The 16,949-nt window shown below is 43.3% G+C and overlaps 1 protein-coding gene across 1 annotated transcript; it reads left to right on the top strand.

Annotated features, from left to right (window-relative positions):
* The first annotated feature begins 12,451 nt into the window (after positions 1 to 12,451).
* On the top strand, positions 12,452 to 14,670 carry LOC139167328 (uncharacterized). Its single transcript, XM_070751793.1, has 2 exons — positions 12,452 to 13,381; positions 14,608 to 14,670. The coding sequence occupies exons 1-2, from the start codon at positions 12,463 to 12,465 to the stop codon at positions 14,634 to 14,636; spliced, it is 948 nt and encodes a 315-aa protein (XP_070607894.1). The 5' UTR covers positions 12,452 to 12,462; the 3' UTR covers positions 14,637 to 14,670.
* Positions 14,671 to 16,949: the final 2,279 nt, after the last annotated feature.

The raw sequence follows: 16,949 nt of genomic DNA, 5'->3' as shown, positions 1-16,949 counted from the left end.
TCCCAGCTGACTCCCGAAGCCAAACGCGGAAGTGGGTTTTTTTAATTAATATTTTTTTTTAAATCGCGATATAGCGTTTCGCGAAGATCGAGATCGCGAAACTCGAGGGATCACTGTATCTAAGTGCCAAAGGCCACTGCAACAACATTGCTAAGAAGGCCTCAAGAGTTGTTAATCTAATCCTATGTAGCTTCTGCTCTGGAAATCTCACATTACTTACCAGAGCTTACAAAACTTTTGCCAGACCCATCCTTGAATACAGCTCATCTGTTTGGAACCTATATCGCATCTCAGACATTAACACCCTTGAAAATGTTCAAAGATACTTCACAAGAAGAGCCCTTCATTCCTCCACTCGAAACAATACCCTACGAAACTAGACTTACAATCCTGGGTCATGAAAGCTTTAGAACTACAACGCCTTAAACATGATCTAAGTATTGCCCACAAGATCATATGCTGCAATGTCCTGCCTGTCAAAGACTACTTCAGCTTCAACCACAACAACACAAGAGCACACAACAGATTCAAGTTTAATATTAACCACTCCAAGCTTGAGTGTAAAAAATATGACTTTAGTAATCAGGTTGTCGAAGCGTGGAACTCATTACCGGACTCTGTAGTATCATCCACTAACCTCCAACATTTTACCCTTAGACTATCCATGGTTGACCTCTCCAGATTCCTAAGAGGTCAGTAAGGGGCGTACATAAGCGCACTAGAGTGCCTTCCGTCCCCTGTCCTATAGTCTCTCCTATATTTTGTATTTCTTCTCTACTATATCCTCTATAACCTTCATTGTGTATTATTGTGTACTGGACAAAAAAAAAAAGGTGCATTGAAATACATTTTTATTTTATTTTTTTAATTAAAGTTTATTTAAAAAACACAAACCTGTACAGTATCACTACAGTATCTTTACAAATATACATATATAATCAAATTCAAAGAAAAAAAAACATAAACACAATTAAAAACAAGAGAGATATCCTTCTCTCGCCACTATATTTTACTATATTTTATGCAGTTATACATATTGTATCATACATATATTTACGGTCTCACATATTTGGTATATTGTAATTTTATAATCTTAATAGAAGTTCTTAATTAAAAATAATTTATATTATAGTTAATATAGTTCACCTTTATAAATTAGGTCATCCTTAATTCTACTCTTTCATGTCTGTCCACTCTTTTATGTTCTGTTAAATCTTCCTGTCACTATGTATTTTCCATAAATCACCCCATGCAATGTGTTTGTTTTGTTTTGTCCTATTTTTATTTAACCAGTTGTACATTTTATCCCATATTTTAAAATAATCCGTATCCTCCTTCTCTTTTATTCTCATTGTTAATCTTCATTTCTGCCAGTTCCAAAATTTTATTTATAACCTGTAGGTTTATGGGAACAGTTTCTTTTTTCAAAGATTGAACATAGCATATTCTTGCCACTGTTATTAAATGAATGATGAAATGTCTGTTATCTTTATGTATGTTATGGTTCATCATGCCTAGTAGGAATATCCTGGTTTCAATTCTAGATCAATTTGTGTAATATTTTTCAGCCATTTTTGGATTTTCTTCCAGTATGTCCTGGCCTCTCGACATGTCCACTACATAGGAAAGTATGTCTGTAGTTCCATTTTGCACTTCCAACATTTAGGGGAAATTCTAGGATATATTTTTGCCAGCCTTGTCAGAGCGAAGTGCTAGCAATAGAATATTTTGTATAGGTTCTCTTTATATACTGCAGAGATCGTCAGTTTGAGGTTGCAGCTCTATAATTTCTCTGACTCATCCAAATTGATCGCACGTCCTATGTTTTGGGCCCAAGTCACCATTACTTGTTTCACCCTTCTTCCGTTTTGTAATTTAGAATGCATTTATAAAATCTTGAAATTGTTTTCCCCTCTGGGCCTTTTAATATTTTATCAATTTCTTGAGTGTTTGGTTGGAATCCAAAATGTGTTAAGTTAGCTCTGTATTTATTTTGTAGCTGAAAATGTGGCCACCAATCAATGTTTATACCCTCTATTGCAGGGGTGGGAATTAATTTTGCCATGGGGCCGCATGAGAAATTGGGATGGTTTTAGAAGGCCGGACTAATATAATTAAATCAGTTCTACCCAATACTACAGTATTGTATACATATGCTATCTTTTCATAAACAAACAGTATGTTAAACAATGCAAAGATTTACAATACAATGAAAATATGGAGGACCTAATTACATCATTATTTAATGATGAGATGAACTGCAACCAGCTTGTTATTGTTCACTTTAGAAAATTGTTAACTTTAACAGTGTTTGGAAAAACTTGCTATTTTAGGTCAAGATATCATGTTAATTTTTAAAAGACCGGCAACTCTTTAACTTACCGTGTTTCCCCGATAGTAAGACACCCCCGATTGTAAGACATATGGGGGTTTTCAGGGGGGTCGGCTAATATAAGCCATACCCCGAAAGTAAGACATATGTCTTACTTTCGGGGAAACATGGGAGTATTGCGGAGGGGGGAGCCCGATGACGTCGGGAAGAACAATCCAGGCTCGCCAACCCGGAAATGCGGGGTCACTCGGAAAAACGGAAGTTCTACAACTTCGGACCAGCGCCGTCCTTCGCCTCGCATTTCCGGGTTGGCGAGCCTGGATTGTTTTTCCTGCGAGCGAGAATTCTCCATCTTCCGCTGAAGGGGTTGTGGCGTTTCGGACCAGCGCCGTCCTTCGCTTTGCCAAGCCGGGGAAGAGGCGGTGGCGGCGAGGCGAAGGACGGCGCTCCCCTCCGCTCGGCTCGCTTTGGACCAGCGCCGTCCTTCGCCTTGCCGCCACCGCCTCTTCCCCGGCTTGGCAAAGCGAAGGACGGCGCTGGTCCCCGCTAAGCCTTCTGCGCCTGACTCGGCGAGGCGAGAGGGAAGAAGGAGAAGCGCAAGTGGATGCGGAGCGCCCGGGAGGCATTTATCCGCCCGGGAGGCATTTATCCATCCTTCACTTTGACGGCGCTGGTCCGCCCGCTCGGCTGCCTTCACCCTGTAATCTAGCCTGTTTGGGGCCTGAACAAGTTCATTGAAGTTAGGTTCAATATCTGAGGTGGATATGCGAAGAACAGCACACAAGTGATCATCACTGAGAGAGGATCTGTATCTGGATTTGTTGAACTTCATCAGTGAGAATGTTTGTTCACATACGCAGGTAGATCCAAAGAGAACTAACATCCTCTGAGCATGCTTCCTCTACAGACCCCTAATTGTTTGCTTTACGGCAACACGGTGCACCACAGTCACTGCGCTGGAGTGTGCGTGGCTTCTGTGATCGGCCGCTCTCGGTAGGAGGTTGGGGTCTGCCGGGACTTCTCTGGTTCCTGCTTTCCTCATGATTCATCAGGAAAGTAGGAACCGGAGGAGTCCCGGCAGACGCGGTGAGCTCTTTCATCCTCGCACTGGAGCGGACCCTGACTTCCACGGACTGGTCACAGATAGCGGGTGGGCCGGTCACAGACAGCGGGTGGGCTGGATGTGGCCCGTGGGCCGCTCCTTGCCCAGGTTTTGCTTGCTTCTTTTGGTTTGTCTAACACTAAGCCTAAACTTTCAACAATCAAATCTGGTGGATTTTCGTCTCTGTACTCTTTAATATTTTGAATTTGTAAATAGAATGCAGATCTTTCCAGCTCCAAGTGCAGAATAGTCTTAAGACTCTTAAGGAAGGCGAGGAGGGTAGGGGCAGTGCGAATCTCTGGGGGGAGCTGATTCCAGAGGACCAGGGCCCCCACAGAAAAGGCTCTTCCCCTTGGCCCTGCCAAGCAACATTGTCTAGTTGATGGAACCTGGGGAAGGCCGACTGTGTGGGACCTAACCGGTTGCTGGGATTCATGCGGCAGGAGACAGTCCCGTAAGTAATCTGGTCCGATGCCATGTAGGGCTTTATAGGTCATAACCAACATTCTGAATCGCGTCCGGAAACCAGTTAGTAGCCAATGCAGTCCATGGAGTGCTGAAGAAACATGGGCATACCTTGGGAGGCCCATGACAGCTTGCGCGACTGCATTCTGCACAATTTGTAGTGTCCGAATGCTCTTCAAAGATAGTCCCATGTAGAGAGCATTGCAATAGTTGAACCTCAAGGTGATAAGGGCATGTGTAACTGTGAGTAGAGACTTCCTGCCCAAATAGGGCCACAAATGGTGCACCAGGTGAACTTGGGCAAAGGCCCCCCTCACCACAGCTGAAAGATGATGGTACAGTGTCAGTTGTGGATCGAGGAGGACGCCCAAGTTGCGGACCCTCTCTGAGGGGGTCAAAAGTCTGAAATTGTTTACATTGCTTTTATGGCTGCATAACTAATTGAATCAGAACATTTTCTATTTGTATACAACTCATTACACATCCTACATCATGCTAGTCTTTCAAAACAAATTGTTTTGATGGAGAGTAACTAGAAAGCAATATTTTGAATTGTACTAGCACTTGTATTTTAAAAGAGACTGAATTCATCTCCCAATAGAAGATTGTGAATAAAAGGAATGAGATTCTCAGGTATAACCCCTCCAACTGGAGTGCTAGTCCATGGTAATTATTTCTAGCACTGTTTATCTGTAGAAGAAATGCTACCATGTATTGTCATGGAAAATTTCAGTTGTGATTTATTAGGATTAATTGTGGACAATCCAATATTCAATATAAGTCGGATGGTTCAGATAAAATTGAATTTAAATTATTGTACTTTGGGATACTTTTGCAAAAAATGAACAAAACTTTCAATTATCTGCAATGTTTGAAGATGAAAAGATAGGCAGTAATTCAGCATGGTCTAAAAGAATTGTAGATTTGGATGTATAGAAAATATTACTTTTCTTGGTTAATAAATTATTTTCCCAAACTAGTCAAAGTGATTTCCCCCTGTCTTAATAGCGTACTTTATAATACTTTGTGAACCATGCTTTATTCCGAATCTTCTGTACCTCCTGTTAAGTTTTAAAATAAAACTTATTTCATATTTGTCCATCACTGTTTATTGTCATTTATTATTTAGTGTGTGGGTTCAACCACACTGAACTAAGTGCTTTTCACAAATGGGAAAATAATGAGTGAAGAGTGCAACCATTGAGGATTTGAGGAGAGAAGCAGCAAACTATAGGGAGTTGTCAAAGAATAATTTGGATTCCAATTTGAGCCGGAGTTGCACAAAAATAAATAAAAATGAGATCCAGACAGCTTTGAGAACGGAAGAAATACTTATTCCTAAAAGCAAAACAGTTTGCTTTTGGGGAAAGGCTGCAGTGAAAGGAGGTACAGTGGCAAACTTTTATAGGGGGAGTAGTCGGTGATGTGGAACTGTCTATGTGCTGAGTGTGTGTGTGTGAAATGCATGCTTGTGAACATACAGTTCTGCTGGGAGACTTTGTATTTGCAGACTTTATCTTTTAATATGTAGATTAGGTCTGGGTAACTTATTTCAGGGTTTGAGGAAGTTTGCTAATTTAACTTGGGGACACTGATTCTCAGGCCATTGTGGCTTCTGTTAATATTTTAAGGGAAGATGGAAACAGTATAAAGAATAAAATATATTTATTTCATCAGGAAAAAATGTCTAGAAAAAATTGTTGTGGTGATGTTTGCCTTAAAATGTTCTGGAAAAGTCACCACTAGAACTATAGAAGCCTAATTTGCCAATTAACCAAACATAAAGAGAAGAGATCCTGGCAACATTTTCTTTCCTGTCAAATGATTTATAAGTGTGACAAATTTAAGTTGTCCTTGATTGTACTAATATTAACACTAGCATTTTCTCCCTTGAATTCAGAGTATCCAGCAACAATCATCTGTAAAATCTGCTATGCTTCACCATACAGTGGTACCTCGTGATACGAACCCCCCGTGATATGAACATTTCGAGATACGAACCCGGGGTTCGGAAATTTTTTGCCTCTTCATACAAACTTTTTTCGACTTACGAACCCACTGCAGATCGCAAAATGGCGCTCTGCTGGGCGGCGGCGCCCGGCTGTCACCTTTTGAAACAGCCAGGGGGCTTCTCGGCGTTCTCCCGAACCCGAACCTTTGCCGAACTTTTCGGGTTCGGGTTCGGGAGGCCGCCAAGAAGCGCCGCTGCCCGCCTGTCACCTTCTGAAACAGCCGGGGGGCTTCTTGGCGAACCCGGAAGTTCGACAAAAGTTCGGGTTTGGGTTCCGGAGGCCGCCGAGAAGCGCCCAGCTGTTTCAGAAGGTTACAGCTGGGTGCCGCTGCCCGGCGGAGCACCATTTTTGCAATCGGTGGTGGTGTTTTCGGCCGATCTGGAGGCTGAAAAGGAGGTGGGGAATCCCAATAGAGAATTCAATGGGCGGAGCTTTGACGTCACGAAGACGTCCTTCCTGGGGGCCACGTTTCAGATCGGCCAAAAACGCCGTCGCTGATTTTAAAAATGGCGCTCCGCCGGGCGGCCCCACCCGGCTATAACCTTCTGAAAGAGCTGGGCGCTTCTCGGCGGCCTCCCGAACGCCAACCTGAAAAGTTCGGCAAAAGTTTGGGTTCGGGAGAACGCCGAGAAGCCCCCCGGCTGTTTTAAAAGGTGACAGCCAGGCGGCGGCACCCAGCGGAGCGCCATTTTGCAATTCCCCCCCCCCTTGCACGCATTAATCGCTTTTACATTGTTTCCTGTGGGAAACATTGTTTCATGTTACGAACTTTTCGCCTTACGAACCTCCTTCCGGAACCAATTAGGTTCGTAAGACGAGGTATTACTGTACATTATTTTGGAAATTAAATGGTTGATTTAATCTCTGCTACAGAAGTAGCAAAAAGTAGTAATCAAGTAACATGTATTCTTTTATTTCTATGATTTTATGGCTGCCCAATCAGTGAACCAGTGAACTTTTCCATGGCTATCTTAAGAGTCAAATATTTATTCAGTGTTTGCAGATGGTTCTGTCCTAAGCTTTGCAGATTTCACTGTTCCTGCTTCTAGAAGGGTCTAGAAGCACCCTTTCCAACACCCCCCCCCACTCCAGGTAGGAGTGTGTGTGTGAGAGGTAGACTGTGCTGGCTGAGGGAGGTTCTGCTGCCAGGGTGGGAGCTGTGTGCGGATGAGATGATGGGCTCTGTGGTCCCTTTCCCCCCCTCCCATCCCCTTTCATACCCAGGCATGAGTTTTGTGTGTGTGTGAGAGAGAGCTTTTCAGCAGGAACCACATTGAGGCTCTTGCCGCAAGGAGGGAGCGTGGTTCAGGCATCGCCCGGTAACCCTGGCTCGGCCCTCGGCCGAGGGGGAGGAGGGGAGGGAGGGGGAGAGGGCGTTCTCGCACGGAGGGGGAGGAGGAAGAAGGGAAGGAAGGAAGAGGAAAGAGGAGGAAGGAGGATAGAGAGGAGAGAAAGGCAGGATAGAAAGAAGGGGGAAGAGGAAGGAATGAAGAGGAGGAAAAGAGAAGGGGAAGGGGGAGGGGAAGAGGGGAAGGGAGGAAGAGGAAGGAGAGAAGGAGAGGAGGTGTAGGAGGAAGAAGAGGGGATAAAGGCAGGATAGAAAAAAGGGGGAGGGGGAGGAGGAGAAGGAAGGGAGAGAGGGAGAAGAAGAAAAAGGAATGGGGAGGAGGTGGAAGAGAAAAAGGAAAGGGGAGCAGCCGAAACTTCAATGGACTCTTCCCCGCTGCAGATCCTGAGGCTTCGGTGCCACAAACTCCCCCCCTCCGTGGAGGAAGGTGAATCTCCTGCCAGTGTCCCTCTCTGCTCAAGCCCCTCCCACACAGGGAAGGAGGCACCAATTTGCTGGATGGTGGTTTAATATGACTCTTCACAATGAGTTCAATGCAGCAATAAACTCCATCCTTCCACCGTTTTTTAAAATTGTCTATCTGTTCAAAAAACCCCTTTTGAGTCTGCAATGCCAAAGGGGTTTTTTTTCTCCACCCGGACTCTGTTCCCCTTTATCTCGAAGCCCAGAAAGAGAGGACACTTTTCTTTTTAGTCTTTTTGAAAGAAACGCCTGAGATCTTCTGGATGGAAAAATTGAAATAAAGCTGCCAGGTGTTCCATCAAATCTACCCTTGCCTTCTTTGAAGGAGTGGGGGGGCGGATGGGAGGAAAGCTGGGAGAGCCAAGCAGAGAGGAGGAGGCGGGGGGGTGTCATCTCTGCACCCAGGAAAGAAGACAGCGGGCCACCCTTGGAAGAAACGGCCAAGGCAAAGCTCTTGCCGGTGGACCCAGGCTGCACAGGAGAGGCAGCTGGAGGCTGGATCCCCCACCCTGCCAACCAGTCTTGGCAGCAGCCCGAGCCCCCGCCCAGCAGCAGGGGCTCCCTGGCGGCCTTGACGCGGCTTTTGGAGCGGACGGGGCGGGCGCCGTTGGCCGAGGATGTGTGGGGGGGGGAGACGGGCAAGGCAGCCGGGTGGGAAGGCAGCGGCTCCAAGCTCTCCCAGCCAAGGGGGGTCACTCACGAACGCGAATCCTAGAAAGAAGACTTGGACACATTTTCTCTCTGGGTGAAGTGACACAGTATGGAGCTGTGTACCTCTTTTTATTTGGGAGCATAAGCAGATGGGGATAATTACACGTACATGTCAAGTGATACACAAACATCCAATAACATAACGTCAAACATGACATATCTTTGAGTCCTTCCTTTCTCCCAGATATCACAAACCAATTTCCTTGAAACTTTTCCTTTGAGCAAATGTTTCTCACACCTAATTTCTCTGAAGCCTTTTGCCTTATCACAACCAATCTCCTTTATCACAGTCCTGTTTTGCTTCAGGCAATGTAAATTTCCCCCTTTGATCGTATAACTTTGATCATAGTCCTGTCTAGAGTGATGTATACTTGTTTATCAGTGAGATGTTTATTGAACCCTTTTATGGTCAGTTGTCTTCCTGTTGCAAATTCACCAGAAGTGCAGACTTAAGCAAGTTAGTACCGTCCTGTCCTGGCTATAATAGAATCAGGGTAAGCAGAGCATTTTTATGCTAGAGGTCCAGATATATATAATATGATATATTCCTATTCTAACATTTTATGCTATACTGCAACAGTTGGTAATGACTTATAAAGCCCTATATGGCATCAGGCCAGATTACTTGGGAGACCGCCTTCTGCCATATGAATCTCAGCCACGGGTTAGGTTCCACAGAGTTGGCCTTCTCCGGGTCCCATCAACCAGACAATGTCACATGGCGGGGCCAAGGGGAAGAGCCTTCTCTGTGGGGGCCTCGGCCTTCCAGAATCTGCTTCCCCCAGAGATTCACACTGCCCCCACCCTCCTCACTTTCCCTAAGAGTCCTAAGACTATTTATGTCACCAGGCTTGGGGAAGTTAGATGTCAGGCCCCCTGACTGATGAATGTTATGTATGGCTGAGGTTTGAATGTGTATGATTGATTTTTAAAATATTAGGGATTTTAGCTTAGTTATTTAGTTAATTAATTGGATTTGTCATTGTATTTTATTGTTTTTTATTATATGTTGTAAGCTGCCCCGATTCTTCGGAGAGGGGCAGCAAAGAAATCCAATAAATAAATAAAATAAAATTAAAAAATGTCAAGTCAGTTGCCAAGTATCTGAATTTTGATCACATAACTTGTTAGCAGTTGCACGTGTGAACAACTGTCCTAAGTCATTTTAAAACTGTCCATCTCACTGACAGAGGAAGTATGGGTAGTCTTCAATTTACAGCATTTCATTAAATATTACATTCATAAACTGCTGATTAAGGAAAAAGTTTCTCTCTAATAAATTATTGTCAAAGTTCCAGGTAGCTTCTAAACTTGCCAATTATTGACATGGAATATAGATGTTTAAACCCACCTAGTGCATTTTGATTTGGCAGTTAGAGTAATCTGACATAGTTTTTAAAGAAATTATACTGGAGTAGAAAAATATTGAAAATGAAATTGAGTTTGTCTCTTATAGGAAAGCACTTGGAATTTTTCTATCCAATTATAAATTGAAAATCTAGATTGGCAGTTTGAAATGTTCCTGGAATAGAAATTTTTGATGTTAAACTGTAATACTTGTTGGCTACCAAACTGTTCTATCCCCTCTTGACTGTACAAATCACCTAATACAGCATTCTTATGGCTCAGTCACAATAGTAAATCCCTTTAAATACAATTGATAATATTAATATTTTTTAGTTTCTTGTATCCCTGACATGAGCCACTCCGAGTCCTCGGAGAGGGGCGGCATACAAATCTAATAAATTATTATTATTATTATTATTATTATTATTACTATTATTATTTTGGAAATTTTAGAGGAGGAATTCAAAACATGGAAACTTTTAAGACATAGCTTAACAGGCTATTGTTCTTTTTTATAACATTGAGAATGTACTTAGACTTAAAATACAAAAAAAAATTAAATCTAGCTAATCAGCAAAAGAAAGGTAGTCCTCAACTTGAAGAGCACAATTATACCTGGAATTATGATTTTAAGTCATTGGAGTTATTAAATGGATCACCACATGACTGGACCTGATGACAATTATTTAGGTAGTGGTGATTAAGCTAATATCATGATTGTTAAGCAAATTCATTTAACCCAATGGCCATATTTTTTTGCAAGAAATGTAAAAAACACCAGAAAATTGCAAAAACCATAAAAAATCATAGTCATGTGATTGAGGGACTGTGCGAATGGCCATGAAGGTGAGCCAGTTGCCAGTGCCTAAAATATGATCACCTGGCCAGGGGGAAGGGGCAAAGGTGGACATCATTTATTTATTTATTTATTTATTTTAATGCCGCCCTTCTCCTTAGACTCAGGGCGGCTTACAACATGTTAACAATAGCCCCCACAATCTGGGTCCTCATTTTACCCACCTAGGAAGGATGGAAGGCTGAGTCAGCCTTGAGCCGGTGATGAGATTTGAACCGCTGACCTACAGATCCTGTCCTCAGAATGGATTGCCAGCAATTATAATGAAATGTACACTTATCTGAAACTTATCGGTATTTTTATTTTCTGCAATATTTTTGCAGTTTTAAGTAATCATTTTTATAAGCCTAACTGACTAATTTGGATTCCAATCAAATGTACATTGATATTTGAATAAACTTTACGAGAAGCACTGAGTTTTGATAACAACTAATTTAATAAAAGTCTGCTCTAATAATCATTTAAACCTATGTTGCCCTTTAAGACAATCATCACAATCCAAGTGATGACCAAATTTAAAAGCACAATTATTATGATTATTTATTAGATTTGTATGCCGCCCCTCTCTGTAGACTCGGGGCGGCATACAATCCTACGAGAATTGCCTAGAAAGTAATGCACCACATTTTTTCCCCAGCCTACAGTAATGGTATGAATGTGAAACTTTAGATACAGTGATCCCTCGCCACTTCGCAGTTCACTGCTCGCGGCTTCAGTGCATCGTGGGTTTCTGTGAGAGGCATGTGCGCATGCGAGGTCAGGGGCTTGCGGCGTTTGCCGGGATTCTAGGGCTGCCTGGAGGTCGGGAGGCTGTGGCGGAGCCGAGGGGGAAGCAGAAGGCTCACCATCCTCTGCCTTGGCGGCTTTTCTGCTCTGGACGGGACGAGGGGAAGCAAGATGGGCATCTCCTTTCTTCTCCTTGGGATTCCTGACGCTTTCAAGGAGGCAGCTGCGGTGGCCAAGAGCATTAATACAACAAGGTTTCGCTCTTTAACTTTTCTCATTTGATCTCTGCCTTCAGAAGACCCTTCAATATTTCAAAAGGCCTCGTGTCCCTACTTTACAGTTTTTCATTTATTACGGGTGGTCCTGGAACCTAACCCCCGCGATAAATGAGGGATCACAATATACATTATTTGAATTGCCAGAAGTGCATGTGTAAATTTTGCATTTCTTCAGACAGATAGCATATCTGCAGTGTTTCGAAATGACATCTGTAAGTGATGCATATTACAAGTAGTGTGTCATTGAATTTCTCACTGCACTCCTGACAATTGAAATAATGTATATCTAAAGTTTCGCATTCATACTATTACTGTAGTCTGATGCTAGTCAGATATGAATGAATGCTCTCAGGTTAACAACACTGTATCAGAAAAAAGTTTACATATTTTTGTTATAATAATATGGTTACTAATAGCTTTAAATTCTGCAAAATGTAAACATGTTTAAATAAATGCATATATAACCTGTAAATATTTCTCTTATTTGAGAAAGATGTTTCCTGGATTAAGCACCATTAATTCAACATTCTTTTAAATAATTTCTGTTGTGTTTGTTTTAAAATATTCGCAGAAAATCTGCGATTGGTTAAGACGCGGCTATTCAGAAAATAGCCGCGAAAGTTAAATGTGTGTCAGTTGGGAAAAGCCCGCGTTAAAAAAGAGAATAAAAGGGCAACGGGTTAGCCGTTGCCCTTTTTCCGGAAAATCTACCATTCCAGTGTCTTGTAATCTCTCTTGCCATGAATAAACCAGTTTGATTTAAACTACCGGAGTCCTGACTTTTCAGTGGCGACGAGGAGGTCGAACTCCCGCTAACGCAGCCATGAACTCGGCCATGGCTCCACCGCCTCCTGTATTCAACTCCGAGACGGAAGCTTGGACCTCGTATATGTCCAAATTCACATTTTTCCTGAAAGCGAGCAATCTACATGACGCCGATGACGAGAGGAAGAAAGCTATATTCCTCGCTTATTGCGGCACAGAAGTCTACAGCCTAGCCTCCACACTCGTTGACCCAGACACCCTGGAAACCGTCGCATGGTCAACTCTACAAGCAAAACTCGCCGCTCATTACCAGCCGACGACTCCTGTCCGCGTATACCGCCATCAATTCGCTCAGATGAGGCAAGCGGACGGAGAATCCACCAACGATTTTATAACTCGGCTACGCGCACTCCTTCCGAAGTGCAAATACAAGGATCCAGAGGAACAATTGATTGACCGCCTTATTTTCGGTCTAACCAATATCACGCTCCAGAAGAAATATTTAGTTGATGAGGATGCCTCTCTCCAAGACATTCTTAAGGCAGCAAAAGCCTCCGAGGTATCTGAAACATCTGTTGCCGAAATTAAACGCGCAACCTCAACCGTTCATCACATTCCTGATGAATCACCTTGGCACGCCTGCTCTCCTGATGAAAAACACTCGGAATCCGCTACTCCAGACGACACCTGTCTCCAAATCCGAAGAGCCTCCGACCATGACGCCAAAGAAGCCTCCCGTGCAGACAGATGTGCCGGCTGCAACGGAAATCACCCTCGTTTTCGCTGCCATTTCAAGGACGCCTATTGCCGCCGTTGCCAGCGCCGCGGCCACATCGCTGAAGTCTGCCGCGCCGCCAACCCAACTCCAGCAACTCAGCAAAACCAACGACCCTATTTTTCACCGAGGAATCGACGACCACCGTTTTCACGCAACGTTTCCCGCCCGGCTGACAACTCGCCCTCTTCTACCCAACGAGGTAACTCCCCTTCTTCCGTAAACTGCAATTTCCCCACTGCGGAAAACAAGCTATTTGTTTCTCTTTTCCTCAACGGCCACCCCTGCCAAATGGAATTAGACACCGGTTCCAGACATTCCATAATGCCTTGGGAAAAACTTAGATTATATTTACCTCGTGTAAAACAAACTGACTTGCAACCTTGGGAACCGGGTTTGAGTGATTTTCAGGGCCATGCAATTCCAGTATTAGGATGTTTAAATGTTCCTATTGCGTTTAAAAAATTTCAAGGGTTTTTACCTCTGTTAGTGGTTGACGGTCCTAAACACACATTACTGGGACTTAGATGGTTACAACCTTTAGGCATTGAAATTTCAGGGGTTAACAATGTATGTGACTCTTTTGACCCAAATGATTTGTTGAAAGAATTTCCCGAAGTTTTTTCTAGCACTCTGGGTAAATATACAGGCAGCCCCATATCGTTTAATCTGGACCCAAATATTTCGCCTATCCGGTTAAAGCCCCGCAGAATTCCCATTCCACTCTTGCCTAAAGTGGATGAACAATTGGACAAATTGATAGCTCAAGGCATTTTAATTCCCACTGATCATGCCAAATGGGAAACCCCTATTGTAACGCCCGTTAAGCCGGATGGCTCTATTAGAATTTGCGCCGATTATAAAGCCACGATTAATAAAGCACTACAGCATAATGCCTATCCAATCCCAGTAGTGCAACAACTCTTGCACACCTTAGGAAATGGGTCCATCTTCGCGAAGTTGGACCTGGCCCAGGCATATCAACAGCTTACCGTAGATCAGGACACCTCTGAGGCCCAGACAATCGTAACTCATAGAGGTGCCTTTAAATGCACCCGACTCCAGTTTGGAGTCTCTACCGCCCCAGGTATCTTTCAGGGTCTGATGGAACGCATTTTAAATAATATTCCCGGGGTCGTTCCATATTTCGACGACGTATTAATATCAGCCACATCCAAATCTGAGTTATGGGACAGAATCAGGCGCGTTTTAACTAAATTTAAAGAAACAGGACTCCATTTAAAAGCGGACAAATGTTCTTGGGCCGTGCCCAAAGTTGAATTTTTGGGTTTTACAATAGATCGTTTTGGAATTCACCCCACAAATGACAAAGTTGATGCCATAAGAAATGCCCCCACCCCCTCAGATAAGACAGACTTACAAGCATTCCTAGGACTCCTTAACTTTTATTCCGTCTTTCTTAAACAGAAAGCGACGGTGGCAGAACCGCTTCATAACCTCCTAAAGAAAGACTCTGCCTGGACGTGGGGACCAAAAGAACAAGCCGCTTTCACAGCAGTAAAAAATTTGCTTTCATCCAATAGTGTCTTAGTTCAATATAATGTAGCTATGCCTTTGTCCCTAACCTGCGACGCTTCACCGTTCGGCATAGGAGCCGTCCTCAGCCATAACTTTCCGGACGGCACAGAAGCCCCAATAGCCTATTATTCTAAAACTCTTTCGGCAGCTGAAAGGAATTACTCCCAGCTCGACAAGGAGGCGTTAGCCCTTGTCGCTGGAGTTAAACGATTTCATTATTACCTTTGTGGTCGGCCCTTTACGTTAATCACCGACCATAAACCGCTTTTAGGTATTTTGGCGGGAAACAAACAAACTCCCGCCTTTCTTTCCCCTCGCATGACTCGTTGGACTATTTTTTTAGCCGCTTACAATTATACATTAATCCACAGGGGGGGGAAAGAGATAGGAAATGCTGATGCATTAAGCAGGTGCCCCCAAACAGAATTAGTCAGTGATCCAGCCCCTGCCTCAAGCGTTTTATTAATTGAAACTAGTAAACAAACGTTATTAACAGCAACAGAAATAGCCAATCAGACACAAGTAGATCCAATTTTGAAACACATTAAACAATGGATATTAAAGGGATGGCCAATTGAACAACAACCAAACCAATTTCAACCTTTTAAGAATAGACAGTTTGAATTAAATGTGTTAAAAGATTGTATATTATGGGGAGACAGGGTTGTTATTCCAAAATCCTTACAGAAGCAAGCATTGCAGTTATTGCACATAGGTCACCCAGGAATAGTCAAAATGAAAACTATTGCCAGAAGTCATTTATGGTGGCCAGGGTTGGACAAGGACATAGAGTCATGGGTGGGTGGTTGTGTACCCTGCCAGAGAACAAGACCCAACCCACCAAAAGTCACACCATCAGAGTGGCCAACACCAAGAGGGCCCTGGTCTAGAATACATATTGACTTTGCAGGACCAATCAGGGGCCAATCCTTTTTACTGGTTGTGGATGCATACTCCAAGTGGCTGGAAATTGAACTCATGGCATCCACAACTACTAGCGCAACTATAAAGGCATTAAGGAAAATGTTTGCCACACATGGTATTCCAGATATTTTGGTATCTGACAACGGGCCTCAGTTAACAGCCCGTCAAATGGAACTATTTCTTGCAGACCAGGGCATAAAGCATGTGCTCACCCCACCTCATTTTCCCCAAGCTAATGGGCAAGCAGAACGAATGGTTAGAACCACAAAGGAAGCATTAAACAAAGCACCATTAGGAGATTGGCAACAACAAATTGATGAATTTTTAACCATTCAGCATATTACGCCGTCAGCGTCCACAAACAAAAGCCCGGCAGAACTTTTAATGGGCAGAAATCTCCGTTCTAAATTAGACAGAATTCACCCAAATTACCAGAATGACCAAAAAGAAATAAAAGTACAAAGTGAGAGACAGTTTAACATCGGGGATTTAATTTATGCAAAAGACTATGATTCAAACGATAAATGGAAAGATGGAACAGTATTAGATAAAACAGGGTTAAAAACATACATCGTAATATTAACAGATGGGCGCAGTTGGCATCGGCATGTCGACCAACTACGCAAGAGAATGAAGACTAACCCAGACATTTTGCCTACTGTAGACAAACCAATAGAGGACTTACCAGAACCACCTCGAGACTCCAGCGATGGCTGCTTGTTGCCCCTGGCGGCCGGCGAAGATCAAAATGCATCATCGCAACCAGGCCCGTCAGAGACTAGCCTTAGCGGAGCAACGGAGCCAGCCGTCCAGGCAAGCAGCTCCCAGCAAAATGAACTGCGCAGGTCCCAGAGATCTGTAAAGCCACCAATCCGCTTGCAGGACTATGTGACGTGGATTAACACGTAATCATGGTCTCAGCCAAAGAGGGAGGGGTGTTGTGTTTGTTTTAAAATATTCGCAGAAAATCTGCGATTGGTTAAGACGCGGCTATTCAGAAAATAGCCGCGAAAGTTAAATGTGTGTCAGTTGGGAAAAGCCCGCGTTAAAAAAGAGTATAAAAGGGCAACGGGTTAGCCGTTGCCCTTTTTCCGGAAAATCTACCGTTCCAGTGTCTTGTAATCTCTCTTGCCATGAATAAACCAGTTTGATTTAAACTACCGGAGTCCTGACTTTTCAATTTCAATAATCAGTTCCTTGGTAGATTAGTAATTTGAACAAAAAAAATTCTAGCTAACTGCAATATAAGAAATACTAGAAAACTCTTACAGAACTTTTAACCGACAGATTGATATGGTAAATGATAT

The sequence above is a fragment of the Erythrolamprus reginae genome, chromosome 4 (assembly GCF_031021105.1).
Source record: "Erythrolamprus reginae isolate rEryReg1 chromosome 4, rEryReg1.hap1, whole genome shotgun sequence".
NCBI classification, from domain to species: Eukaryota; Metazoa; Chordata; class Lepidosauria; order Squamata; family Dipsadidae; genus Erythrolamprus; species Erythrolamprus reginae.
Note: the sequence above shows the minus strand (reverse complement) of the source record. Positions and strands in the feature narration are given on the sequence as shown.

Coding starts and splice junctions, on each gene's coding strand:
- LOC139167328 (XM_070751793.1), top strand. CDS start 12,463: ATGAACTCGGCCATGGCTCCACCGCCTCCTGTATTCAACTCCGAGACG. Junction 13,382..14,607: donor GCCCTCTTCTACCCAACGAG/GTAACTCCCCTT, acceptor TTTCTTAAACAG/AAAGCGACGGTGGCAGAACC.